This window comes from Mus caroli, unplaced genomic scaffold (assembly GCF_978045245.1).
Source record: "Mus caroli unplaced genomic scaffold, Mus_caroli_1 scaffold_3, whole genome shotgun sequence".
NCBI classification, from domain to species: Eukaryota; Metazoa; Chordata; class Mammalia; order Rodentia; family Muridae; genus Mus; species Mus caroli.
Window position 1 is genome coordinate 65900383 of NW_028227258.1, and position 25667 is coordinate 65926049.

The 25667-nt window shown below is 49.1% G+C and overlaps 3 protein-coding genes across 4 annotated transcripts in view; 2 read left to right on the top strand and 1 right to left on the bottom strand.

Moving 5' to 3' along the window:
• Positions 1-481: 481 nt before the first annotated feature.
• Anxa9 (annexin A9) lies at positions 482-11451 on the top strand. 2 transcript variants are annotated; one of them, XR_015046696.1, is made up of 13 exons: positions 482-868; positions 1515-1605; positions 1986-2082; positions 4900-4994; positions 5202-5315; positions 5556-5646; positions 6555-6634; positions 6795-6854; positions 7341-7498; positions 7570-7654; positions 7749-7807; positions 10401-10523; positions 10912-11451. XR_015046696.1 is itself a non-coding variant. In XM_021158034.3 (13 exons), the coding sequence occupies exons 1-13, from the start codon at positions 810-812 to the stop codon at positions 10972-10974; spliced, it is 1113 nt and encodes a 370-aa protein (XP_021013693.1). In that variant the 5' UTR covers positions 484-809; the 3' UTR covers positions 10975-11451. The 2 variants fall into 2 exon arrangements, 1 of the variants encoding a protein (XP_021013693.1); XM_021158034.3 differs by having other exon boundaries at positions 484-868; positions 7341-7425; positions 7559-7654.
• A 118-nt stretch (positions 11452-11569) lies between these two features.
• Positions 11570-24777, bottom strand: Mindy1 (MINDY lysine 48 deubiquitinase 1). Its single transcript, XM_021158026.3, has 10 exons — positions 24516-24777; positions 19373-20115; positions 16653-16710; positions 16184-16248; positions 15448-15606; positions 15026-15128; positions 13963-14105; positions 12748-12939; positions 12309-12458; positions 11570-12083 (listed from the first exon to the last, which is right to left on the bottom strand). Exons 2-10 carry the CDS (start codon positions 19817-19819, stop codon positions 12003-12005), a joined length of 1398 nt encoding a protein of 465 aa, XP_021013685.1. The 5' UTR covers positions 19820-20115; positions 24516-24777; the 3' UTR covers positions 11570-12002.
• Positions 24778-24907: 130 nt separating this feature from the next.
• The window catches only part of Prune1 (prune exopolyphosphatase 1), a 31083-nt gene continuing 30323 nt past the window's right edge, over positions 24908-25667 (top strand). Inside the window, exon 1 of the mRNA XM_029475336.2 lies at positions 24908-25111. The gene's annotated coding sequence lies outside the window, so the exon portion shown is untranslated. The remainder of the gene's footprint in view (positions 25112-25667) is intronic.

A 25667-nucleotide genomic window follows, 5' to 3' on the forward strand; every position in this document is an offset into this window, starting at 1 on the left:
CCAAGCCGCCAGGGGACATTGACTGCTAAAAGGCGACAGGAGTCTGAGAAATCCAGATCCCCGGAGCCTCTTCCATTTGCTGGCTGCTTTGGGAGTACAGTGCCCCCAGGGTGTCACGCAGCACCGGTCTGCAGGGAAACACCCTCTCTGCATTTTTCTCTTTTGACTCTAGGTCTGCTCCCACCCCTGATTACCTGTGCCCTTCCTCCTCACAGATATAAACAGTCCTCTTGCCTCCCCACCCATGCTGGCTGACTTTCCTAAGGCAAAAAAAAAAAAAAAAAAAAAAAAAATCACTGGAGCTTATGGGCCAGGACCCCCCGTGGGGTGCAGGCTGGGGTGCCCTGATGGTATGTGTCCCAACAGGTTCTTCTCTATCAACCTTGAAATCAGCCTGGAGCCTGTCTGACCTGCATTCCCCTTACCCCCCCCCCTCCCTTTTTACCCCCAGGGAGCTGGAGCCAGTGGTAGAGCCAGGTCAGAAGTAGGACTCAAGAGACAAGGTGTCTGTGGTCCCAACCTGGCCCCACAGGGAAGGCAGCGCACAAAGCCTTCTGTGTCCTGGGCTAGGCTGAGAGGTTGAGAGTTCACTTGCGTGGGTTCAGGGCCAGTTCCTGGGAGGAGAGATGCTAGGCAGGGAGGTGTTTGTTTGCTTGTAGACCCTGTACAGCCTGGTCCTCTCCCACGTCTGGGAGGGGCCAGAGTTGGAGACAACAGCTGGGCTGGTCTGCAAGAGAGAGGTCATCTGACTGGCTGCTCAGCCTAGGCTGTCCACTCCTCCTCTTTTCTGCCCGGCTACTCCGGAGCTGATGCCTTCACAGTCAAGACGCCGAGCCATAACACCCATCTTATTTTCAGCACCTTTCCGGTAAGTTCTGGACCTGAGCCCTCATCTGGGGACGGGAGAACTTACTGATTGTGGGAGAAGTGGGTATGTCCAGCATGACAGCTGCTAGCTTCTGTCCAAGCACAAGGACAGCCCAGATTACACCTGCTGACCAAAGGATCCCACCTGAGATTCCCCCGAGGATGGGGGGGGGGTGCTGGGAGGGGCAGACAGGTAGGAAGCTAATTTGCAGGTTACCTGTGGGGGAGAGAATGTGATAAGGAGCTGTCTTGCACCTGTTCCCATCATCAAATCACCTCACCCCAGCTGCCTGAAGAGCCAGGCCAGGGAAGGGAGGGACTGGAGCCTCAGAGGGCATCATCACCTCAGACTAAGGGTTCAGGGGACCTGGGGTAGGGGGAATTGGTTGGTGAGTGCTGGTTCCTACAGCCTCCCTAGCCCGTCTTGGCTTACTAGAAGAAGGTGAAAGCCAGAAGCTAGGTCCTTCCTCCTGCCTTCCTCTTCTCTTGAGCCTGTGCACTAGTTCTGTAACTTATTATTTATTTGTCTGTTTATTTTCTGCAACACAGGAAAGGAATGGGTTGAGAAAGTCCAGGCCCCAGATAAAAGGCCATCAACATACCCAAGTGGAACATTCCCCTCAGCTAACTCCTGTTTCCTTCCTCAGGGAAGCCAGCTGCACCATGTCTGTGAGCTGTGGACCACTGGGAACATCTCTGACTCAGGAGATCCTCAGCTCCCTGGGTCTTGCTGACAAGGTATGGGCTGTTGGGACTTCAGAAATGTATTTATGTACTCAGTAGTGTTGGTGATTTAATTCTCCAGGCCACACTTGCCAGGTTAGTGCTCTCCCATTGAGCCACATCTCCAACCCCAACAATAAATTTTAATGTGTCAACTTAAAGGCCAGAAGATGCTGGGGAACAGGAAAGTGGAAATGGCTGTGGAGAGATAGCTCAGCTGGGTAAAAAAGCCTTGATGAGCAGAGATCAATCCCTAGGACCCAAATGGAAGGAGATAACCCAGTCCCTCCGGTTGTCCTCTGATCTCCCATGCACAAACCCAACAAATGAACAAAGTGGAAGGAGGAGGTGGGTAGACTCACTCCTCATGATGCCATGATTTCCTGCTCTTACAGACCACAGCCTGGGGGACCCTGGGGACCCTCAGGACGTTCTTGAGCTTCAGTGCGGACAAGGATGTACAAAGACTGCTGAAGGCTATTGCAGGCCAAGGTAAGCTCATGCCCTTGGTGTTTAGGGTCTACCTTTCATTGTTGATCTGTTATTTATTTATTTATTTAATTTATAGATAGAGTCTTATTTGTAAACTAGTAGCCTGGGACTTATTATGGAGACCAGGCTGGCCTACAGATCCACTTGCATCTGCTTCCCTAATGTGGGATTAAGGGTACACACTACCACACCTGACAGGGCCTCACTCTGCATCTCAAACTGGCTTCAAATTTGCAGTAATCCTCCTGCAGCAGTTTCCCAAGAGCTGGGATTATAGGCAAGAGCCGGCATGCACAACTGCTGGTTTGCTTTTTTTCTCTTTCTTTCTCACTCTCTTTTTAAATCTTTTTTTTTCCCAGAGCTGAGGACCGAACCCAGGGCCTTGCGCTTGCTAGGCAAGCGCTCTACCACTGAGCTAAATCCCCAACCCCTTAAATCTTTATTATAATTCTTTTATTGTATGCATATGGGTGTTTTGCCTGCATGTATGTCTGTGCACCACAAGCATGCCTGGTGCCTTCAGAGGTCAGAAGAGCCTGCCAGGACCCCTGGAACTGGAGTTTCAGATGGTTGTGAGTTAGCATGGGGATGCTGGGAATTGAACTTGGGTCCCCTGAAAGAGCATCTCTCCAGACCCAGGTTTACTTTCTCATGAACAATCTCTATAGGTCAGGAAGGATGAGGGAGCAGCCAGATGGCTCAGGGTTTAAGGCCCCTGCTGTCAAGACTTGAGTTTAATCCTGGGAACCTCATGGGAGAAGGAGAGAACTAAATCTCAGGGCTTGTCCTCTGACCTCACACATGCTAAGGCAAGCACATGTGCCTACCACTTACACAGTAATCAAGTAAACAAACAAACAGATATGTTTTTTAAAAAGTCTTTTTAAGGATCCAGGAAGGAGAAGCTAGCCATATTCTGGGTGTGCCCGTGGAGCCTGATTCCAGCACGTAGTTCTGTGCTGATGTCACAGTCTCCCTCACAATACCGTGGGAGCTCAGACTTATTACCCCATTCTGCTCATGAGGAAACTGGGGCTCAGAGAGATTAAGAGGCTTGCCCAAGGTCACACAGCTTATAATAGATTCTGGACTCTAAGCCAAAGGAGTGGGTCCACCCAAAAAGCCCTTTAGCAGTTTTTAAAAAAGATTTATTTATTATTATATGTAAATATACTGGAGCTGTCTTCAGACACACTAGAAGAGGGCATCAGATGTTGTTATGGATGGTTGTGAGCCATGTGGTTGCTGGGATTTGAACTCAGGACCTTTAGAAGAGAAGCCAGTGCTCTTAACCGCTGAGCCATCTCTCCAGCCCACCCTTTAACATTTTTATTTCATTAATTTATGGCTTTCTTTTCTTTCTTTCTTTCTTTGTTTCTTTCTTTCTTCCTTTCTTTCTTTCTTTTTCTTTTGTTGTTGTTGTTGTTGTTGTTTTTCAAGACAGGGTTTCTCTATGTAGCCCTGGCTATCCTGGAACTCTTTGTAGACCAGGCTGGCCTTGAACTCAGAAATCCTCCTGCCTCTGCCTCCCAAGTGCTGGGATTAAAGGCATGTGCCACCACGCCCGGCTTCTTTTCTTTCTTAAACCATTATATTAGGATAATTTTAGACCTGAATTAGAATTTGAGTAAGATCTCTTTATTCATTCATTTCCTTCCTTACTTTTCCTTTCCTTCTTTCTTTCTATGTGTGTGTGTGTTTTGTTTTTCAACACAGGTTTCCCTGTGTAGTCCTGGCTGTCCTGGAACTCACTCTGTAGACCAAGCTGGTTTCAAACTCAGAGATCTGCCTGCCTCTGTCTCCTGAATGCTGGGACTAAAGGCATGTGCTGCCACCTCCACCGCCACCGCCACCAGCTGCTTTCTTGGCTTGCTTTCTTCCTTTCCTTTCCTTTCCTTTCCTTTCCTTTCCTTTCCTTTCCTTTCCTTTCCTTTCCTTTCCTTTCCTTTCCTCATGGAATCCAGACTAGCACCAAGCTCACTGTGTACCTAATGACTGAACTCCACATCCTCCTCCTTCCACCTCTCAGGTGCTGGGAGTTACAGGTATGTGGCATCACACCCAGCCTTCCATGACATTTTATTTTATTTTATTTTATTTTTTTGGTTTTTCGAGACAGGGTTTCTCTGTATAGCCCTGGCTGTCCTGGAACTCACTTTGTAGACCAGGCTGGCCTCGAACTCAGAAATCCGCCTGCCTCTGCCTCCCGAGTGCTGGGATTAAAGGCGTGCGCCACCACGCCCGGCTTTATTTTATTTTTTTAAAGCTTTATTTACTACTATACATAAGTTCACTGTAGCTGTCTTCAGACACACCAGAACAGGGAGTCAGATCTCATTATGGGTAGTTGTGAGCCACCATGTGGTTGCTGGGATTTGAACTCAGGACCTTCAGAAGAGCAGTCAGTGCTCTTACCTGCTGAGCCATCTCACCAGCCCTCCACGACATTTTTAAAGACTTACTATTTACTCGAGTGTGTGCATGTGTGTATATGCGCACTTGTGAGGATAGTACCCATGGAGGTCAGAGGATGCTGGATCCCCTGGAGCTGGAGTTACAGGTGGTTATCAGCCACCTGATAAGGGTGCTGACTGAGTCCTCTGAAAAAGCACTACATGTTCTTCATCTCTGGCCATCTCTCCAGCACTTTAAACGGTGTTTTTGACATTTTCTTATCATCTCCTTTGAGAACAGATGGAAGTTGGGGTGAAATAGTCCCAGTCCTCCCTCCCCTTCCCTAGACCTAATTCTCTTCCCCGAGGAGCTGGGAATTCATTGTGAACTCTGTGGCTGCAACCTGGTTTTCTCTTGGTTTAGGTGTGGACTATGATACCATTGTGGATGTACTGACCAATCGGAGCAGAGAGCAAAGACAGCTCATTTCTCGAGCCTTTCAAGAGCGCACCAAACAGGTGCGACCACTGACATCCTGTGAGCTGTGGGCAGGGTGGGGACCCTTGGAGGACTTGAGGTCCAGCCACATCCTGCTCCTCCCTCCTGGCTGGTCAGGGACTTGGGAGTCAAACCTGGGATTAAAAAAAAAATCAAACCAAAGCTTCCCATGATTTTGGGGCCTTCCTTGACCTATATCTCTGTCTGTCTGGGGTCTGCTTCTGCAGGATCTATTGAAGTCCTTGCAGGCAGCGCTCTCTGGCAACCTTGAGAAAATCGTGGTGGCTCTCCTTCAGCCTGCAGCCCAATTTGATGCCCAGGAACTGAGGACAGCCTTGAAGGTAACGGGAGAGGACAACTGCCCTGGTGTCTGGGGTACAAGAACTCCAACGGAGAGAGGAAGAAGCACAGTTAGTTGACTGGCCTTGACCTCTGCAGAGAGTAGGCCTAGAGGCCCCCTTGATCCTGTGGTGACCCTTAGACAGAGAAGTGGCTAGTACCAGCTCTCCAGCACTGTCTACCATCTTGCTGAGCTAAGGACATGGCGGCTCAGTGTCACGTGGCCTCATAATTTCTTACAGACCTCTGGTTCTGCTGAGGATGTGGCCTTGGAAATCCTGGCCACCCGAGCAGCGCCCCGACTGCAGGCGTGCCTGGCAGTGTATAAGCACGGTAAGCTTATGCAATGGGACAAGGGGTCCCCGAGAGCTGAGTGGGACAGTCCACTACTCTCCTACAGTCCCTGAAGGTCGGGGACAACCCCTCCCCCCCAGTGCCTCAGTCTCCCCAGGGGAGAGAGCCTCATGTGATCATTAAAGGAGGAGAAACAGTGATTAACTCGAGCCCCAGGGCAAATTTCACAGTAATGACATTAGGCACCATAACTGTCTCCTTGCTGTCCCTACCATCAAACCACATCCCAAGGTTGCAGCCTGGGGGACAGGTGTACCTTTTTAAAGATATGCTGGCCCTGCCTGCCACAAACCTCACCTACTAATTTGTGAGCAGCCTTTCCCACCCTCCTCTCCTCACCACACCACCTTTTTCTGTCCCCCGCCACCCCCACCCACACACCCCTGACTGCATAGATCCATGTAGATGAGATAGTGTGAATTCATGATGCTCAGCCCCCCAGTGCTGGGCTTGCAACCATGGCTGACATTTTGTTTCTCTCTTCCTTCTTCCCCTTTTTTCTTTCTGGATTGAACCCAAGGTTTCAGCACATACTACATACATACTACATACATACATACTACAGTCTTCATTTTTCTGTTCTCCCCATTCCCAATCACTCTCTGCTTCATACCCCGCCCATATCACTTCTTGGACATTGATTAGAGGATAAGACCTAATCAGCTTGCTTCATATTCTGGGATTTCCTAACTCTGATTCCTGCTGCTTGGCTGATTGATACCTTCTTCTAACCTCCTTGGGCAACTGGCTCCATACATAAAACATAAATCTAAAAAAAAAAAAAAAAAAGAGGAGGCCATTAGGGTCCATAGGTCAGGTGCTTGGCAAGTCCCAGAGCTATCTACCCCAAGACAATCAGGAACCAAAAAGCTCCGCCCCTCCCCTAGACTTCCAGGTGGAGGCTGAGGAAGATATCAGGACCGAGACCAATGGTATCCTGCAGGACCTGCTTCTGGCCCTGAGCAAGGTGAGGCTTGGCCTGAAAGGAATTTGTGTTCCTCAGCTGCACGTGGGCCAGACGAGGGAGCTCTGTTGTCCCGTGACAGGCAGGGAGAGCTTCGGAGAGGCCAGGGTCTGGGCAAAACTCTGGCCTTTCCAAGAGTTCTGAGAACAGTGTCTCCTCTTAGGGGGACCGTGAGAGCTATTCTGGAATCATTGATTACAACTTGGAAGAACAAGATGTCCAGGTGAGCAGGACTTCAGAGTTTGTATGTAGACTTTGTAGACTCCCTCCTTGATCATGTCCTAGGGCCCAGATCCCATGTACCGATCTGTACTGCAAACTTCTTCTGCCTTCTGCTGGTAGAGTCTCCTCTTGTGGGCTCTGGATCAAGTAAGTCTCCTTAGATCTTATCTTTAGGGATTAGTTCCTCATGAGAGCAGCTGAGCAGAGCCCCTTTCTTTTTTTCTTTTTCTTTTCCTTTTTTCTTTCTTTGTGTGTGTGTGTGTGTGTGTGTGTAGCCCTGGCTGTCCTGGAACTCACTCTGTAGACCAGCTGGCCTCAAACTCAGAGATCCGTCTGCCTCTACCACCCAATGCTGGGATTAAACTATCCTTTTTCACCTTCAACCCTATTTCCTTCACCACTTTTGGGTGGTGACTTTTGGGGACACCCTAACTGTGGCTTCCAGGTTACAATGGTCCTCACTCACTGGTCCCTTCCTCTTCCCCAGGCACTTCAGCAGGCTGGAGAATCCGGTACAGCAGGGCAATGGGTCCTGCTCCTTACACAACGCAGTCCTGAACACCTCATCCGAGGTACCCAAGCTTCCATATCCCCACCCAGCTTCCTCTATCTTCTGATGAGTGTGGCGGGTCACCATTCTCTGTGGTAAGTAATAGTCCCACATATCAATTGACCTCTCTAACCACTCCCCACACATACCAAAAGTGTTTGATCAGTACCGGAGATGCACTGGCCAGGAACTGGAGGATGCTATCCGGAACTGTTTCCATGGAGATGCCCAGCTGGCTCTGATCAGCCTAGGTAGGCACCTGCTCAGGATGTATGGGGTTTTACCGAGACGGAAAGCTGTGGTCCTGATATGGCTCTCTGTCCTCCCTCCCACCTTTGCCTCTAGCTTCCATGTTGAGAAACACAGCGCTGTACTTTGCTAACAAACTCCACCAAGCCCTTCAGGTAAGAGATGCTCTGCTCCTTCCCTGCCTTGCCGCTCGCTTGCCTTTTCCACTTTGTGGGTTCTTCTTTTCCACCTCTCTCCAACTCTCTTCCACCCTTTTCAGCCCCCTAATATGAGATAAGAGAAAAGGAGATCCCTGAATAAAGTCAGGGGTCGCAAAGGGGGTGACATTATGTTAGACTACTTCCTGCTGATTAGGGGGTCGATGGAGTTCCTCGTGGCAAGTTTGATGTTCCCCATCAGGATATCTAATTTCTTGTTTCTTCTTTGCACATGACTACTTAACCAACCTAGACCAACAGCAACCAACCAACCACCTGCCCACCTTGTGGGGGCTCTAGCATTTATGTACCCCCTGAAAAGTCTCCGGAATTCCAAACATCACACAACCCCAGGAAACTCCCTGCAGTTGGCAAAATGCCCTCGCCAGAGCACGAGGCAAATCAGTCAGCTGCTGTGGACAAACCTGAAGCAGCCCCACACCTGGGATTAAAATGAAAACACATTCTTAAAACATTTCTGTGTTTTCCAAAGAACCCAAAACTCTCATTGACACTGTGCTGCCCTTCAGAACCTACCGTAGAACCCACAAGCTACCCCCACCCCATGTTCACAGATTGTCTTGTAACAGGTAGAGGAGTGTGCTTTGGTTAGAACTTAGTTGAACCCACAAGGTGCTGAAGCCAAGGTCTGCCTTGATTGCTACACACCAAAACCTTTGTCCAGTATGGCTGCTGTCAGAGGTGAAGGTAACACTCCGCACAGTGGGTTCCCAACCTTCCTGACCTGTGACCCTTTCTTTATACAGTCCCTCATGTTGTGGTGACCCCAACTACAAAATTATTTTCATTGCTAGTTCATAACTGTAATTTTGCTACCATTATAAATCACAGTGTAAATATCTGATATGCATGCAGCCCCTGCAAAAGGGGTCGCAACCCCAGGCTGAGAACTGCTGCTTTAGAAATACTAGGTAGCATGAGGATGACTTCCTGTAATCCCAGCACTCAGGAAGCGGGATAGAGTGAGGTTCAGGAAAGCCAAGATTACACAGAAACCTTGTTTTGAAAAACCCAAGAAATAAATAGATCCAGCCAGTGTGGAGAAAGGAGGCCCAAGGTACTGAAGACATTACCATCTTTTTGTTTTTCTTCTTTTTTTTTTTTTTTTGTCTAATCCAACAAGGACAATTTGTGTGTGTGTGTGTGTGTGTGTGTATTTAAAGGAATATAGTAGCCAGACATTGGTGATGCACACCTTTAATCCCAGCATTTGGGAGGCAGAGGCAGGCAGTGGATCTCTGTGTTTGAGGCCAGCCTGGTCTACAGGGTAAGTTTCAGGCCAGCCAGCGAAACACTATCTCAGAAAAACAACAATAAAACCAAAACCAAGAAAGTAAGTAAATAAATAAAAAAGAGGAGGCTGGAGAAATGGCTCAGAGGTTAAGAGTACTGACTACTTACTCTTCCAGTGACCTGAGTTCAATTCACTGCACCCACATAGCAGTTTATTATTGTAACTCCAAGATCTGACACCCTCATACAGACATAAATGCAGGCGAAACACCAATGCACATAAAGATAAACACAATTTAGAAGGGCTGTGTAATACAGGAAAGGCTAGTGCCGTCACACTCTGGTAGACAGAGAAGCCTTTAGCACCATGCCCTACTGATGACTGTTCAAAGGACAGCCTGTATTTGCTCTTGCTCAATCGCCGAGATAGCCATCTTGACAACAGATTGTTATACCCAGAAAGCCTGGCTCCTGAATCAAATCCAGGATTCGTTCGGAGACCTGTGCTTATCTGAGTTCCTGATGTAAAGTCAAGTCTGTAGGCTGGGAGGAGCTTAGTGGCACAGTACTTGTTTAGCCTGTAGAGCACACACATGAAAGGAAGCTAACACGGGTCCTAGTATATTGGGATTGTGAGACTCACATTTTTGGATATAAATGTCAGAACCTATCCTGCTAGCCAGGAGACATACACTTGCAATCCCAGCATCTGAGAAGTAGAAGCAAGAAGATCAAGAGTTGGAGGTTTGTTGGGCATGGTGGCCCACACCTCAGATCTAGTCTAGAAGCAGAGGGAAGTGAATCTCTGTCTCTGAGTTCAAGGCCAGACAGTCACTTGATGAGATCCATCTCAAAACTCAGCTATATAGCGAGTTCAAGGTCAGTCTAGGGTACATGAGACACTGTCTCCAAAACAAAAACCTGGGGTGGAGAGATGGCTCCGTCGTTAAGGGTTTCAGGCTCTTCCAGCGTTTGATTCCCAGCACCCATGTCCGGCAGTTCACCACAGCTTTAGGAGATATGAAGCCCTCCCTCCAAAGGCATCTATACACACTTGACATAGCCTCACACAGACACATATTCACATAAAACCAAATGTTGGGCTGTAAATAGCTGACACTTTTAGTCCCAGCATTCAGATCTCGGAGTTTGAGGCCAGGCAGTGATACACAGTGAGATGACTTTGGCTCCTTTATTGCTTCTTCTACCCTTCCTCTGCTTCCTACCCACCCTCTGTTCTTAGTGAGAATATCCCCTCGCTGCCTGCCACATGCTCCCCAATGTGTTTCTTTACCAGGAAACTGAGCCTAATTTCCAAGTGCTGATGCGAGTCCTTATCTCCCGAAGCGAGAGTGACCTTCTAAGCATTCGGGCTGAGTTCAAGAAGAAATTTGGGAAGTCTCTCTATTCTTCTCTCCAGGTAAAACCTAGCTATTTTTTTCCCCTTCAAGACAGGGTTTCTCTGTGTAGGCCTGGCTGTCCTGGAACTCACTCTGTAGACCAGGCTGACCTCGAACCCAGAGATCCACCTGCCTCTGCCTCCCAAGTGCTGGGATTAAAGGCGTGTGCCACCACTGCCTGACTAAACTTAGCTACTTCTTACCCCGGAGCCTGGCATCCTAGCTCTTCCCTCCACCCCCTTTCCTTCCATTGAGTGTGGGACTCCAGGCATGAGAGAGAGAGAGAGAGAGTGAGAGTGTGTCTTTCCTTGAGGATGAGCTATGTATCGGCAGGAGGTGAGGTTAGACTGCTGTTTGGACCGAGGTGGCAGTAATGAGTTTTTCTAACACTCACTCCCTTACCTGCAGGATGCAGTCAGAGGGGATTGTCGTTCAGCACTACTGGCCCTGTGTAGAGCTGAAGATATCTGAGACCTTTCTGACCCACCCTGACGAGACAGTCGAAACCTCTGAGATTCCCATATTTGGTTGAACCCCAAGGAACACCATGCACCCTGGCCTCCTCTTGAGGCTGGACCTCTGAGTTTCTTTGGATTTCCCTCTTCGCAGACTGGCATCTTCCAGCTCCATTCTAGAGAGGAGTAATGGGTGTTCTCTGACAGTCTCTGCCCTGCTCAATCCCTCCTAAGGCCAGAACATCTCCCTGGGAGTCAAATGTTTTGGCAGTTCACCTGTCTTTTTGTTTCCTGGTTAAAGTCTGGGTGGAGGAGGCCATGGAGTTAAGGTGCCTTTGAAGTATGCTCAGCCATTTAACAGGAACCCTGTTTTTACCCCAGTACTGCACTTAACAGTTACCAACACACCCCACTCCTGGGTCTCCTCCCCAGGAAATCTCAGGTAATTAAGAACAGTAAAAAGAAAGAGCGAAGAGGCAGCATTCGGGCTCCCTCTGCTGGCTCTGTGAGAAATGACAGGCAACCTGCCGCCTCCCTGGCTCCTCCCCTGTTCACATTCCTCAACCAGGTCAAATATTTAACTCCACGGCTCCAGGGTAGGAAAGCAAATCTCAGGAAAGAAGTTTTATTTCCAAACCTCTAGGAAGGCATTAAAAATAATAAAGATAGAAACTCAAACCAAACCCTAAAACAAACACGGCAGGGTCTGTGGGGTAGCCCAGGAGCAACCAGACCGACAGGGACACAAGAGAGATGCTTTCCAGATAGGTGTCTCGACCAGCAAGCAGCCTGGGTCCATATATCCACGTGACTATTCCAGGAAAGGGGGTTGGGCACCAGAGATTTTCACCCACCCACACCTATGTGGCCTTGGAAGAGAGGAGAAGATAGCAGTACAAGGGCAAAGATGGTACCAAGTCTGACCTTGGCACCTACTGTCTGTTCTGATCCCCAACAGTGCATCTAGGTTATTCTCTGTGTCTCAGGGGTTGAGGTGGGGCAGGATCCTGCAAGTCACAGCCTGAGCTGGCTGTAGGGGCAGAGTCAGAGCAGAACACAGTCTGACTCAGTCTTTGACCTCTGCCGCCGCTCTCCAGCTGCACGTCCAGATGTGGCTCCTCTCCCCTGTGTGAGATTTAGCAATTAGTTATCCAATAACCTTGGGAGAGGTCACAGACATGGGGGTTCAGAACCAAAGGTAGCACAGGTTATGAGGGGAAACTTTCCAGAGACCTGTGCAGGGACCTTATGCATTCCACACCAGGCCAGTCCGTGCCCCGTACAGAAACAGTACACGCTCCATGCCAGGTCAAGTCAGCTCCCTTGCCGACCAAAGAAGGGCAGGCTCACCTGGGGCGAAGGAGCCCTTGTTCGCACAGGTTGAACTGCTTGCTGTTGCTGATACTCTTCTTGTTGAAGTTGTTGGGCCAGTTCCAGGTCACTGAGGCCCAACGTGCCTTGTGGCTGCTGCTGCTGCAGGGATAAGGCAATAAGGTAGTCCTGGGGAGAAATCAAGTCATAAGAAGACTAAGACCAGAAGGACGGAGATTCAGGCCAAACTTCCAAACCAGCTTTCCTTCAAATTCTCCCTCTATAGTAAAACACATAGTCAAATATGTTATCTGTGCTGCCAGAAAATCCATCACCCCAAGCAAGGAAATGACTTCTGGGTAACATGAGCAGGCACGAGTGTGGGACAGGCTCCAGCCAAAATAATGCATGCAGTTCACGCATAGAAAACAGCTTCGACGCCAATGGGTTCTGCGCCATTCCAAAAGGCCCCACACACCTGGTCCACCTGCAGCTGCTTCTCTGGAGAGCCACCCCCACCTTCTGCTCCATGGCTTTTGCCTAGGGAATGACTTAGGTGGAAGTCAGAGTCACAAAAACAGCTGTCACCATCCACGTTATGCAAGCTCTCCCACACCACCTGCTCCTCCTGTAGAAAACCTTGGTCAGTGACCAGTAGGTACAGGTGACTCTGCAAAAGGGAGAGACAGCCAGAGCGGGAAGTTAGCTGAGTACTGGATCAGGTGCCTGACAAGTCCTCAAGGTCCCTAGGTCTGACACCCGGGACATGCTGCCTAACACACCCTCCCACAAGCCAGAAAAAGACAGCAAATTGGTGGGACAGGTGACAGAGAAGCAGCTTACAGCCAAGGTACATCCTGAGAGCTTCTGAGTCAGTCTGTGCACTGACTGGAGCTTGACACTGTGAGCATCTGGTATTTCCTAAGTGTGTGTGGTTACGGGGAGCAGGAAGGGACATCTGAACACAGCTGGGTGCTCTGTGGTTAAGGAACCCGAGGGGCTAGGGCATCACACCAGATCTAGTTTTCTACTATCTTTCCTTGTTTCTCTGTGTTTTCAGATGTATGCAGACATAAACCCCTTTGAGAACCAGAAAAACAGGAAGATCAGAAATTCAAGGCAAGGCCAGGTGTGGCAGTGCACACCTTTAATCCCAGCACTCTGGATGTAGACAGATTTGAGTTCTAGGCCAGCTAGGGCTGCAGAATGATAGGCTGGAAGGGGGATGGGTGGGATGGAGGGAAGCGCAGCACCAGTGATCCCTCTTCTACTCCATTCCTAAAACACTTCCCCTCCTGACTCTGGGAATCCCCACTGCCCCTTTCTGGGAGAGGGTTAACTGTCCTGTCTCTTTGATAGCCGGTTTATGCCTCAGGGTCTGCTCTGGTCAGTGTCATTTTCAAGCAAATGCATTGATAAGGAATGCACTATATTACTCTCTTTTCCTGCATATATAAAGGCTTTTTTGTCAACCAGAGTCCCAGGGTAAAGATGGTGTGACACAGGGTGTAGCCAGTTTGCCCTGGACATGCATCATGACTTAGCAACAAACACTGTGGTAAACCACACGGATCTTAGTGGTCGTTTGTTACCATGGCTTAACCCATTTTATCCTGCCTGACACACTGAACCCAGGGAGAGAGGCACGGGGAAATGACACGGTTCCTGCTCCCCTCCTCCAAAGTTCCATCACCTTGTGCTTAGTCATCGTGCTAAAGTGGTTGTTTCGAAAAAAGACACTAAGTTCATCTTCCTTAGCAGTTGCTGTGAGCTCGCACAGGCCATGGTAGGTTAGCTGTGCTGCAGTGGTCTCCAGGAACTGCTCCGCAATCAAGCCTGCCAGAATGCATAAACCAGGAGAGACATGGCTTGAATCCAAACCCATGATAGGAAAAAAGCAAAACAAATCAAAAGGGCTGGTGTGCATGTGGCTCAGGCGGGCAAAGGCCCTAAATTCAATCCTGGGTGCAGTGTGCATGCCTTTAATCCCAGGCCTGGCTAGGCAGAGGCAGGTTGATCTCTGTTCCACATAGCAGTTCCAGCCTAGCCCGGGCTACATAGAGAGGCCCTGTCTCAAAATAAAAATTAATGCCCCCACAACCCCCAGCCTAACTCCAAAGCAAATAAAACAAAGTCCAAGATAAGGAGGTTTGTCCAAAAAGCCCTAAGGCGCTCTCCTGAGTTCCACTTTGTGAAGCCCCTTCCTCAGGCTGGAGGAGTTCAGGGTTAGGGTATATGCTTAGCACGTACAAGGCCCCAGATCTGACTCCCAGCAGCCGCCCCCCCCCCCCACACACACACAAGTTGAAGCCAGGCTTGGCAATGCATGTCTGTAGTCCTGGTACTTGGACCCTGGAGGCAGAAGAATCAGAGGTTCAAAATCATCCTCAGCTCCAAAGCCAACCAGAGCTAGGAGCCCCTGCTGCACCCCAGTCCTCACAATTGAGCTACAAACCCTTCCTTAAAGCCTGGCTATATTTATTCATTCACCCAACAGAGCAAGAGCGCACGTCTGTAACCTGGGCTCTCAGGAGGTTGGCACAGGAGATCAGGAGTTTGAGACTAGCCTGCGCTATGTAGTGATTTCATGGCCACCCTGAACTACACAAAACCTTATATCAAAAAGGAAAAAAAAGGTTTCTTTTTTTTTTCTCTCTCTCTCTCTCTGTATTACACAAAACAACAACAATAATAAGCCTACTCCAGTGTCCTTCCCTCCGTAAGAGATCTACAAGGAAAGGGGCTACCACCATTACCTTCCGTCACGAGGTTGGAGTCACTAGAGTGTTTACAGGTGATGATCTTCTCTACCAGCTGGTTGTAACTCAGTTTCCCAACAGCACTCACAGCCTCAGGACTCTGGGGAGTAGAATGGGGTACAGCAAATATAAACTTTTTTTTAAAGGAAGGAAATGAACCAAACCCACTGGACTGTGGCTCTCATGATCAAAGGTTTCTGAACTTTTGATGTCCAAAGACCCGATCTTGATCTTATTTGTGTGTGCTTTTCTCGTCCTGGGATGTGACTCCGCCCAACATTAGAATCCAGGGAATCCTGGGTCATCTCAATCTCCAAATCCTCCAACCTCCCCTTCCCAGATGCCCCAGCCTGCCCCAAAACCTTTTGGCTTTATTCATGCCAGGTTGGCCAAGATTCACCAGGGCCTGCTGTCCTCACCTGTGGATCCACCAGCCAGCCATGGTATAGAGGTATTCCCAGCAAGTCAAAGATGCTGCACTCCGGCGTATACTCAAAGTCGGAGACGCCCGTGAATCGCACATTGACATCCAGACCTGTGGCCAGTTTAGGGAGCACCGTCATTGCATCGTCCACATTCTGGTGGGAGAAAAGACAAGATGGCTGGTCTTGCTTTCCCTCCCTGGCACCCACCATCCCATGTTTTCATGTCTGGCTTTCTTACAAACCGTTTGTTTCATCCACCTCTTATCTCAAACCCCCTTTTGTGAGACACAGCCCTGGCTGTATTGAAACTCACTCTGTAGACCAGGCTGGCCTTGAACTCACAGACACCTACCTCTCTCTGCTTCCCAAGTGCTGTAATTAAAGGCACACATCACTATACACACATCACTATACAGCTGGGCTGCCTTAATCCTCTTTATCTTATACAAAAATGAATGTCTTTTTTTTTTTCATGACAGAGAGATGTTGTTCTTCACTGAGAAGGTACCAAGATGAGAAATTAACCACAAAAGCTTCTCAATGAGACTAGAGTCCCCTTGCAAGCCCACAGACCCCATGTCTACTGCCCTTCACACAGAAAGGGTTTTCAGTAGGTCCAGGGTCCCCTTGTAAGCCTGCAGACCCTCTGTCCACTGCCCTTCAGCCACAAGGACTTCTCAGTAGGTCCTGGGTCCCCTTGCAGACCTCATCAACTGCCCTCTTGCCTTACCTGCTGAAAGTTAAGTTGAAGGCCCTCAGACTTCTCTTGGGGTTTGATGGACAGAAGGCAGTTTCCTGTAAGACAGGAAACTCATCAGCCTACCCTAGCCTGCCAATCGTCCCCAAAACCCAGCTTCCCCCTCTTCTGGAGAAGGACCATGGATTTTCAAACACCAATCCAGACTTTTAATTTCTCAGAGGAATAAGTAGGCTTATAGAGGTGAAAGACCCACCCAATTCAATGCCTCCTAGGATGGCCAAGTCCTACATTTGATCCCAGCACCACTGATTGTGGTGGGCAGGGTAGTGACTCTAGGCAGAACTGGCTGGTGCTTTAACTGAAAGATTTAACTGAAAGATTCTCAACCTTTGATCTTTGCTTTTTATACTTCAGCTTTACAGAAAAGACACAGACTCGTCCTTAACCTCAATCCCACATCGGAGCTCCACACGAGAGCCCCCCTCACTACATCACTCACCAAGATGTGTCAGGAGCTCATCTGATGTGATCACTTCCTTCTGAGGGGGCAGCTTCACCTGAAGAGGGAAGGGTGGTCACATGTGAGCTTTTACTACCAGCAGTGAAGAAGGAACACAAAGCAAGAGGCCGGTCCAAGCTAGGGGCGTGGCGGCTCACCACTGTAATCCCAATATTGAGGAAGCAGAGGCAGGAGGAGTGAGGCCAACCTGGCCTACAGTGTAAGACCTTGTCTCAAAACCTCAAAAAAGCACGAGTGTGGTGGCCGAGGCAAGGTGGATCTCTATGAGTGTGAGACCAGCTGGGTCTATGTAGTGAGTTCAAGCCAGTCCAGGCTACAAAGGGAGACAAAACAAAAACAAAAAGTAAACAAACGAAGGAAACAAGGAAGATAGAGACAGAAAGAGAGAGCCCATGCTGAGAGATGTTTGATTACACCACGGACCCCAGAAGAAGAGAGAACTATTGCTGTGGGGTATTGATCACACTGTGCTCCTAGAGATCATGGATACTGGAAAAGCCTGGTTCTAGTTGTGGTGAGGTTCAACCTTAGCCTGCATTTTAAATCAAGAGCATTCTGTTTGAATATTGTAAACAGAATTAAACAAAGTCAACCATGGGTCAGGAGGAGGGGCAAGCAACCAGGTGGCAGGAAATGGATTATTTCCTGGAAAGTAAGAGGGAGTCAGGAAGGCCAAGAGAGAGATGCACAGGAAGTACAAGGGAGGGACCTTCAGCTTAAAGGACCGTTCTGAGGCAGTGGGAGAGAGGGGCGCTGCTGCTGGGACATCCATCAGCTGAGGAGGAAGGTCAATGGGGTGCTTTCTCCACCCCAGCATCCAGTACCTGAGTCTTCATTGGTAAAACCCAATGATGAGATTTTGTTAAAACAACAATCCGATGGTGGACCAGAATGGGGAAAGGGAGCTTAAAGCTGGGGCGAGGGAAGAAACGGGGCATCCCGGGGTGAGAGAGCAGGGGACACGGGTGCACCTAAGAGTGATCTGGAAATTTAAAAGTGGCTTGAGAGAAATCAGGATGGTGGAGAGGGTCCCAGGGAGCACTTCCTCACCTCACCCCTTCATAGGAGGTGCCTCCTACTGTGACACATAGGCGAAAACATTCTGTGTGACTTAGAATAATGTAATTCTTGCAAGATACAGATCTAGTCACAAGACAGGCTGTGATGTACTAATGAACCAACCCCACGACAACATTGACTTCTCAGTAAAGAGAACAAAACTAATGTCCACTGGAATAAGATTAATAAAAAAAAAATCATACACATTATCCTAATCCAGGGACATGGCATCCCCAGGCTCTGTGTTGATACCATTAGACAAGAAAATTTAAGACACTAGCCTCTGTGTGACTCTGGCTTTAGTGATCCTCAAGTTTCTAGCACCCATGTCCAGTTTACATATGCCAACCAGTCAGTACTAGCTGCTGGCCTGCTGGCCAATGCGCTCAAGGACATTCTGGGATCTCTCACAGTGCCACCCTCCTGGCCTGGCACAGAACTGTGTCATGTTTGATATGGGTTGAGCTCAAATAAAAATCCCAAAGTGTGGGCTGGCGAGATGGCTCAAGTGGTTAAGAGCGCTGACTGCTCTTCCAAAGGTCCGGAGTTCAAATCCCAGCAACCACATGGTGGCTCACAACCATCCATAATGAAATCTGATGTCCTCTTCTGGAGTGTCTGAAGACAGCTACAGTGTACTTACATATAATAAATAAATAAATCTTTAAAAAAAGAAGAAAAAAAAATCCCAAAGTGTTCTTACTGGAGAGGATTTCCCAGTGGACCCTGAATTGCAGTTTGTGTAACCAACCACTTCCAGGTGGTAAGAAGTCTATGTCTGAACCAGGCTGAACCAGGCGTGGTGGCACATGCCTTTAATCCCAGCATTTGGGAGGCAGAGGCAGGTGGATTTCTGAGTTCGAGGCCAGCCTGGTCTACAAAGTGAGTTCCAGGACAGCCAAGGCTACACAGAGAAACCCTGTCTCGAAAAACCAAAAAAAAAAAAAAAAAAAAAAGAAGAAGAAGAAGAAGAAGTCTATGTCTGTGAGATTGCAGTAACCTGCTGGAGGATGGTTTGTGTACTGCGTACCCAGATGCTGATGTGTACGCTCAAACATCGGTTATGAGAATGGCACAGTCCAGCGTCTCCAGGCTCAACGCTACGTACAAATCATTTTCCATCGTCTCTGATTGGTCAATAAAGAGCATTTCAGCCTGTAGCTGGGCGGAGAAGAGGACAGGGCAGGACTCCTGATCCCAGGCGGGGGTCCTGAAGGAGACCATAGAGTAGGGAGAGAGAGAAGGACCACGAAGAGAGGAGAAGACCACCAAGAGTTACCATGAGCAGGTCGCAAAGGGGAGTCTCCGTGAGGACCCACATGGACCAGAGCAAGCCAAGGTAGGCAGCCTTAGAGCATTAGGATAGCTCAGAACCTGCCCAGGCTAGGTTTGCAGTTTATTAATAAAAATACCAGGTCTCTTAAAGCTGGGTTGAGGGAAGAAATGGGAAATGTAGAAATGTTCAGTTATTTGAGAACAAGGGGGAGGGAACAGTTAGAAACCCCTCCAAGAATTAATTTTTCAGTGGCTGTTGTGTAGCGTGGTCTTGTAAGGAATTGTCTACATGAATAAAGCAAGCATCTTTGGAAGGCACATTTGTGGACATCTCGCCTGCCCAGCACCTCACGCTCTGCACTCACCTTCCACTGAAGAAAAAGGATGTTCATGATGGCTAGGAGAGGACAGGGACCATTGCTGCTCTGGGTGATGATCGGGGTCCGTTCTCCCTTCCAAGGGATCCACTTGACACAGTAGAAATCTAGCTCAGGCTGTTGGATCCTGGGGGACTGGGGAAGTTCCTGTGGCCTGGAACACACCTCTGCTGCCTCTACTTTAGGTGACGTCCCACAAGCTGGCCCAGGAGGACTTGAGCTAGCTTCAGGAGGAGGACACTCAAGGTTTTCCCCATCCTGGGCTGGTGGCAAAGTTTGGTCTCCTGGCTCCCCAGCTGCTCCATCAGCATCTGCACTGTCCTTGTCCTGAGGATGCTTCTCTGGTCCAGATAGGGCCTCATGTTTTTCAGATTCAACAGTTTCTGCACTAGTGGCCTTACTAGGGGCTGAGTTCTCAGTCTGAGGTTGTTCCATAGTGGGTACAGAGTCAGCTGAGGGGAGTGAAGTGTTCAGAGACCTTGCCTATGGCTATTCTAGTGTGTAGAAGAGAGACTGGGCCTACAAGGTCACTGAATTACAGAGCAAAGGGAACAAGAAAAGTCAAAGAGAACTGTGTAGGCTACTCTGGCTCCAGATTAAGTTTTTCTCAGAGTGTATAAACAGGATTCAGCTCATTCCACCTCTGCCTTGCTGTAACCAGATGGGGCCGACTGGGCATTGGTTATCAGGCTTGGAAAGGATGGAGATACTGGGTGCAGCTGGCTTCTTCCCTGAAACAGAAAATGATAGAGAATGAGGAAAAGAGAGAGAGGTCTACAGCGACAGCTCAGAGCACTGGCTGTTCTTCCAGAAGTTAACTTCCAGCACCCACAGTACCCCTCATAGCCACCTTAACTCCACAGCCGAGGGACAGGGGGATGGGGGGGGCGGGGCAGTGGGGAGTCCACTACCCTCTCCTGGCACAGACACACAGGCAAAATACTCACATACAAAATAGAATAAAACATTTTTTTTTAGTAAAGACAGAACAGAAAGGTTAAATGTAAATGAAGCCAAGAAGGAAGAAGAGGGCTGAAGAGAAAAATTAAAACTATCCCACAGTTGGCTGGTGTAACTCCCTGGTGTAGCTTCCCAAGCAAACAAACCAAACCAGTGAGCAAAACCACACAACCCTTACGGTTATTAACAGGGTGGTGTTTGGCTGCCTCCTTAAAGGTACAGACCCCATATCCACCACCAAACCTTGTCCCTTCAGAGAACACTCTGAGCACATGGCTGGTGTCCTAAAGGACAAGCTACCTTTGTCCTGTTCACCCCAGGGACCAGAGAGTAGCCATCATATGATCTGGTAGATGAAGATGTTAAAAAAAAAAAAAATAACACCATGTTCTTAAATGTTGTGCCAAGCTGGTAAGGAAGAAGAAATCTTGTTCCTCCAAGGACTCTGGATGGATGGATGGATTGATTGATTGATTGATTGAGACAAGGTCTTATTGTATAGGTGAGGCTGGCCTATGTAGACTAGGCTAGCCCCAAACTCAGATCCACTTGCCTGTCTCCTGAGTGCTGAAATTACAAGTGTGTACTGCCATGCCAAGCGATGGCCTAGAATTCCTGGTGATGCTCCTACTGCAGCCGCCCACTTGCTGATATTAGAGGCCTTGAGCCACCAGCCTAGCTCTCAAAAGATCACGCTGAACCTCACACAATCCCAAACCAGCAAAAAGCTTAGGGAGGGGCTTCCTGTCAAGGAAAGGAAATGCAGTCGTGGGTGGGACTTGAATCAGGGTTGGATATGCCACGCTGTAATCTGGGTGTAGCTGAGAGGACTGAGGGTCTTCTAAAGCAGCGGCTCTCAGTCTTCCTACTGCTGCGACCCTTTAATACCGTCCCTCATCTCCCGGTGACCCCCAACCATAAAATTATTTTCATTGCTACTTCATAACTGTGATCTTGCTATTGTTAAGAATCATAAGGTACAGCTGGGCAGTGGTGGTGCACGCCTTTGATCCCAGCACTTGGGAGGCAAAAGCAGGCGGATTTCTGAGTTCGAGGCCAGCCTGGTCTACAGAGTGAGTTCCAGGACAGCCAGGGCTACACAGAGAAACCCTGTCTGGAAAAACAAAACAAAACAAAAGAATCATAAGGTACATATTTGTGTTTTTCTATTGTCTTAGATTGGTGGGATAACAATCCCAAAGGGGTCCCGACCCACAGGTTGAGAACTGCCCCCCCCCAGGGTTTCTCTGTATAGCCCTGGCTGTCCTGGAACTCACTCTGTAGACCAGGCTGATCTGGAACTCAGAAATCCGCCTGCCTCTGCCTCCCAAGTGCTGGGATTAAAGGCATTCACCACCAAGCCTGGCTGAGAATGGCTTTTTAAAGAGACACTTCATGCCCCTCCGCTCACTGTCAACCTGACCATTGAAACAGTGGATACCAAGGAACTGAAATTTCCCCCAGGAATCTCAAGCCTGCAGGAGAAAAAACACTGACCCTTGAATCCAGCCAGAGAGGAACCGGTATCCAGGAAAAGACTTCACAGCATTCTAACGACTAGCCTGACAGCCTTCCAGCCGAGGCTAAAGCCCAAACAATGCAGGTCAATAATTGGCAGACCACACCTTGACCAGCCCTAGGCTGTTTAGCTGTGCAGAAATCAGGCTCTCTACTGAAACTTTACCCTTCATTTAGGGCTCTGTTGACAGACATGGGGACGTCACCAGATCTCTCTGTCGCTAATCCTAAAGTGGTCACATTGAATAATCCTTGCTTCCCCCTCCCCCTTTCTACCTTTCACTATGATTATTTTAATTTTATTACATTTACTTAGTTTCTCTGTGTGTACACACCTGGAGCCCAGAAGGAAACTTTCAAGTTTGTTCTGTCCTTCCCCCACGTGGAACCTGGGGCTGAAGCTCTGGCCATCACGCAGCCAGAGCCTTGACTAGCTTAGCTGTCTCTGACTGGCCTGTCTACCAGTTCAACTTCTTTAGTTGGCGTATTGAAGACAAGAGGCCACACTTGGCTTGTTAGGGCTGCCCCAGGCACAGGTTCTAATTCTACTACCGGTAACAACTTTAGTTAGGGGGGCACACAAAAGACTCCCCACAATCCTTGCAGTAGATTGCTCTCACTAGCTCAAGTCGACACAGCAACTTCAGATCCTGGTTGTTTCTGGCGTGCTTGCACCCAGAGATCTCTCCTTAGATATTTACAGGGAATGGGAAACTGCTGTTTATTGATTTACATTAAAATACCCCCGGGCTGGAGAGGTGGCTCAGAGGTTAAGGCACAAAGGATCAGGATTCAAGTCCAGCATCCACAGAGGGGTTTACAAGGAACTGTAACTCAAGTTCCAGGGAAGCTGCGACCGTCTCCTGACTTCCGTGGACAATGAGCACATATGGTGTACATATACAAAAACAAGCACTCACAAACATAGATGTATATCTCCACTAGTTGTATAATGACAAAGACCTGTTATTTCAGCTACTAAGAGGCTGAGGCAGGAGGATCTTTGTGAGACCATATCTTAAAATAAAAAAAGAGCTGGAGGTATATAGTTCAGTAGTGGAGCCTTGCCTGATATATGCAATGCCCTGGGTCCAAGCCTCACAACCTGTTGGCACACGTGCCCTTTATGGCTCCCATACAGATCATTTTGGATGTGAACACTGGACCTGTTTAACCTGCAGTTAATCAGCACTTGGCATCAAATGAGGTCTAAAGATAGGCCTGCAGATAGTAAAAGCAGTTCCTGCCTCTGAAATATCTCCCTTCAGTCTCCTTACTCCCCTCCCTACACACTGACAGGACACAAATGAGGACCGTTCGGGGGTACAGCCTAGCAGAAGGGCATGTGCTTAACACACGCAAGGTCCTGGGTTTGATCTCCAGCCCCGGAACAAAGAGAAAGCCAGGAGATGGTGCATCAATCGGACGGAATCTTGTCTTTTTCTTTTAAACTGGGATCACTGGGCATGGCGGCACACATCTTTAATGCCAGCCCTTGTGGGCAGGACAAGCTGATCTGGTCGCCTGCTTTCTTCTTGTAAACCTTCAAGGCTTGGGGACTATGAAAAGGCCTTGAGGAGCGTCAGCTGGGTGTGGTGTTCCAGGCCTTCCCATCCCCATTACTCAGGGGGCCTTGAGGCCGGAGGACCTCGAGGTCGGCCTGGGCTACAGAGAAACATCAAAGTTCCTGAAATAACATAAATACAGTAAATTGATCATTCTCCTGATTCAAATATAACTTGTGCTAGCTTCAGGTAATTCATATTTTGTTAATTTAGACTTAGAGTAGCAAAAAGTTACCTGGAGGGCTTCCACCCCTCTCTCTCCACATCTCTTTCCCTCCCATGGCACATAGAGTCAACCTTGAAACAGAGGCCATGCCTGGGAAATATTAAAAAGCCTAAAGACAAGCACAGCTCATTTTCTGCCCAAGGCTAGAAATGATCAATAATTAAGTGGGGGTTGGGAAAGCTAGTCGACCAAAGAGAGGAGCTACAAGAACCACGGGAGGGAGTGGGGGCTCAGTGAAGGAGGACAGCTCCAGTGTCAGGGCAGGAAGAGCAACAGAGGGCTGCACCCTGCAAGGCCGGAGGAAAGCATGAGGGGAGGGGACCCAAACAAACAGGGGTTTCGGCCCTGTCCCTCCTTTTCTTTCCTCAGTCCAAATCTACACCTCCTCTTCCTGGGATTACCTATAGTGACCCACAGGGAGTCAAATCTCTGGTCCTTTCCTAGTCAGCAGCAGATACTATTTACAGAGTGGGAAAAGCATATGAAATAAGTATATCCTTAAAGACTTCACCCACCCTCAGGGCTCTTCTCTCTACGTCTTTAACTGGTATTACCCAATCTCCCCAATCAAATGCAATTCTTCATGCCAACATGCTTTGAGATTCCTCTAGAATACAGCAAGCCCTGTAATTCTGGCTCTCTAGGAGAGCGAGAGAGAGGGTTTGGGTTTATAAGGGGGAAATTGAAGAGACCGCATCTCTTTTACTGCTCCATCTCTTACTGCTCCGGGTGCCTGGGATCCTGTAAGCGACCCAGACTTAAGAGACCACAGATGGGACATCAGGTGTCAACTTCACCCAGAGAGGGTAGGGAGAGCTGCGAGACGAGGTGAAGAAGATAGTTTGAAAACAAAAGTTTTTACCTCAAAGAGGTAGATGAGGTTCCGGCACTGGGAGAGGACTCAACTCTGGCGGTTCTACGCGGGAGGTGGGGACATCGTTGAGGGGCGCCGACTGCGCCAGCCGCCTCCCAGCTGTCAGCCCCAGAGCTTACACGGCTTGACACGGGTTTACTCTCGCGGCGTCCAGCCTGGGTCGCTGCCACTTCCGGACACACGCCCAATCCCGGGGGCGCCGGAGCAGGGTCGGGGCCGAGGACAAGCAAGGCACAGCGCAGGCGGTCCCGCCTGGCTTCCCGAGTCTTCAGGATTCCCGAGTCACCGAGCCTCCGGCGTGCGCTCCAGGCCGAGCCTACAAACTGGCTTTCAAAGGAAGTTTGTGGTTTTTCTTTTTCTTCTCTCTGTCCCTCTTTTCCCCCTGTCCGGACAAAGACAAATTAGCCAAGGACGCGGTCCCTGGAGGAGGAGGAGGGGCCTGCTCAGCTACCGAGGATTTCCATCAGGGCTGTCTGAGCCGGTCAGCAGCCCGGTGAGCCGCAGAAAGGAAGAGAGAAAAACAACAGACCCTTTCTCTTCCCTCCGCCTGCCGCGGGAAGGGACGGAGCGCGTGTGCCTCTCTGGTGAGAACCGGGAAAAGCAAGCGGCCTGGCAGAGCCGGGAGGAGCAGGGCGGGACAGAGGCAGTTGATTAGACCTCCCTGGATGCCCGCCGCAGCCCTCTGCTCTGGAGCCAAGAAAGCAGGGCGGAAGGGCGTTGTGTTTGCATATTTACTCGTTCAATATGAAAGAAAATTCCCACTCCTGGTTTTCTGGAGCCCCTGAGCTCTTTCCCAAGGCTTCTCTTCCTCCCCGTATGCTTTTTTTTTTGAAAGGCTAGGAATGAAACTGGTTCAGCTGTGTACCTGGTCGAGGGTGAGGAAGACGCTCTTCTGCCTCTTCTCACCTCCCCGAGAAGCAGGACAATCTGGGGATAGATTAAAAAATGAGGGAACATGTTATGATGAAGGGACATTTTTCCCCCCAAGTAGTCTGCCCTGGGACACGCAAGTGGCAGTTAAGGGATGTTGGAACCCAGCCTTACGTTCTGAAGGCTCCTCTAAACTCTATTGATGTGACGGCCAAAGGGTAAGGCTTCCAGCAACTCGGAAAGCCGAGAACAGTTGCAACAGAGACCCAG

Excerpts from the sequence above, each read along its gene's own strand:
- Anxa9 (XM_021158034.3), top strand. The coding sequence starts at position 810 with ATGCCTTCACAGTCAAGACGCCGAGCCATAACACCCATCTTATTTTCA. Across the intron at positions 2,083-4,899 it reads GAAGGCTATTGCAGGCCAAG|GTGTGGACTATGATACCATT; the intron begins GTAAGCTCATGC and ends CTCTTGGTTTAG. Across the intron at positions 7,808-10,400 it reads AACTCCACCAAGCCCTTCAG|GAAACTGAGCCTAATTTCCA; the intron begins GTAAGAGATGCT and ends TTTCTTTACCAG.
- Mindy1 (XM_021158026.3), bottom strand. The coding sequence starts at position 19,819 with ATGGAACAACCTCAGACTGAGAACTCAGCCCCTAGTAAGGCCACTAGT. Across the intron at positions 12,459-12,747 it reads AGCAGCTGCAGGTGGACCAG|GACTACCTTATTGCCTTATC; the intron begins GTGTGTGGGGCC and ends ATTTCTCCCCAG. Across the intron at positions 12,084-12,308 it reads CAAGGGCTCCTTCGCCCCAG|GGGAGAGGAGCCACATCTGG; the intron begins GTGAGCCTGCCC and ends AATCTCACACAG.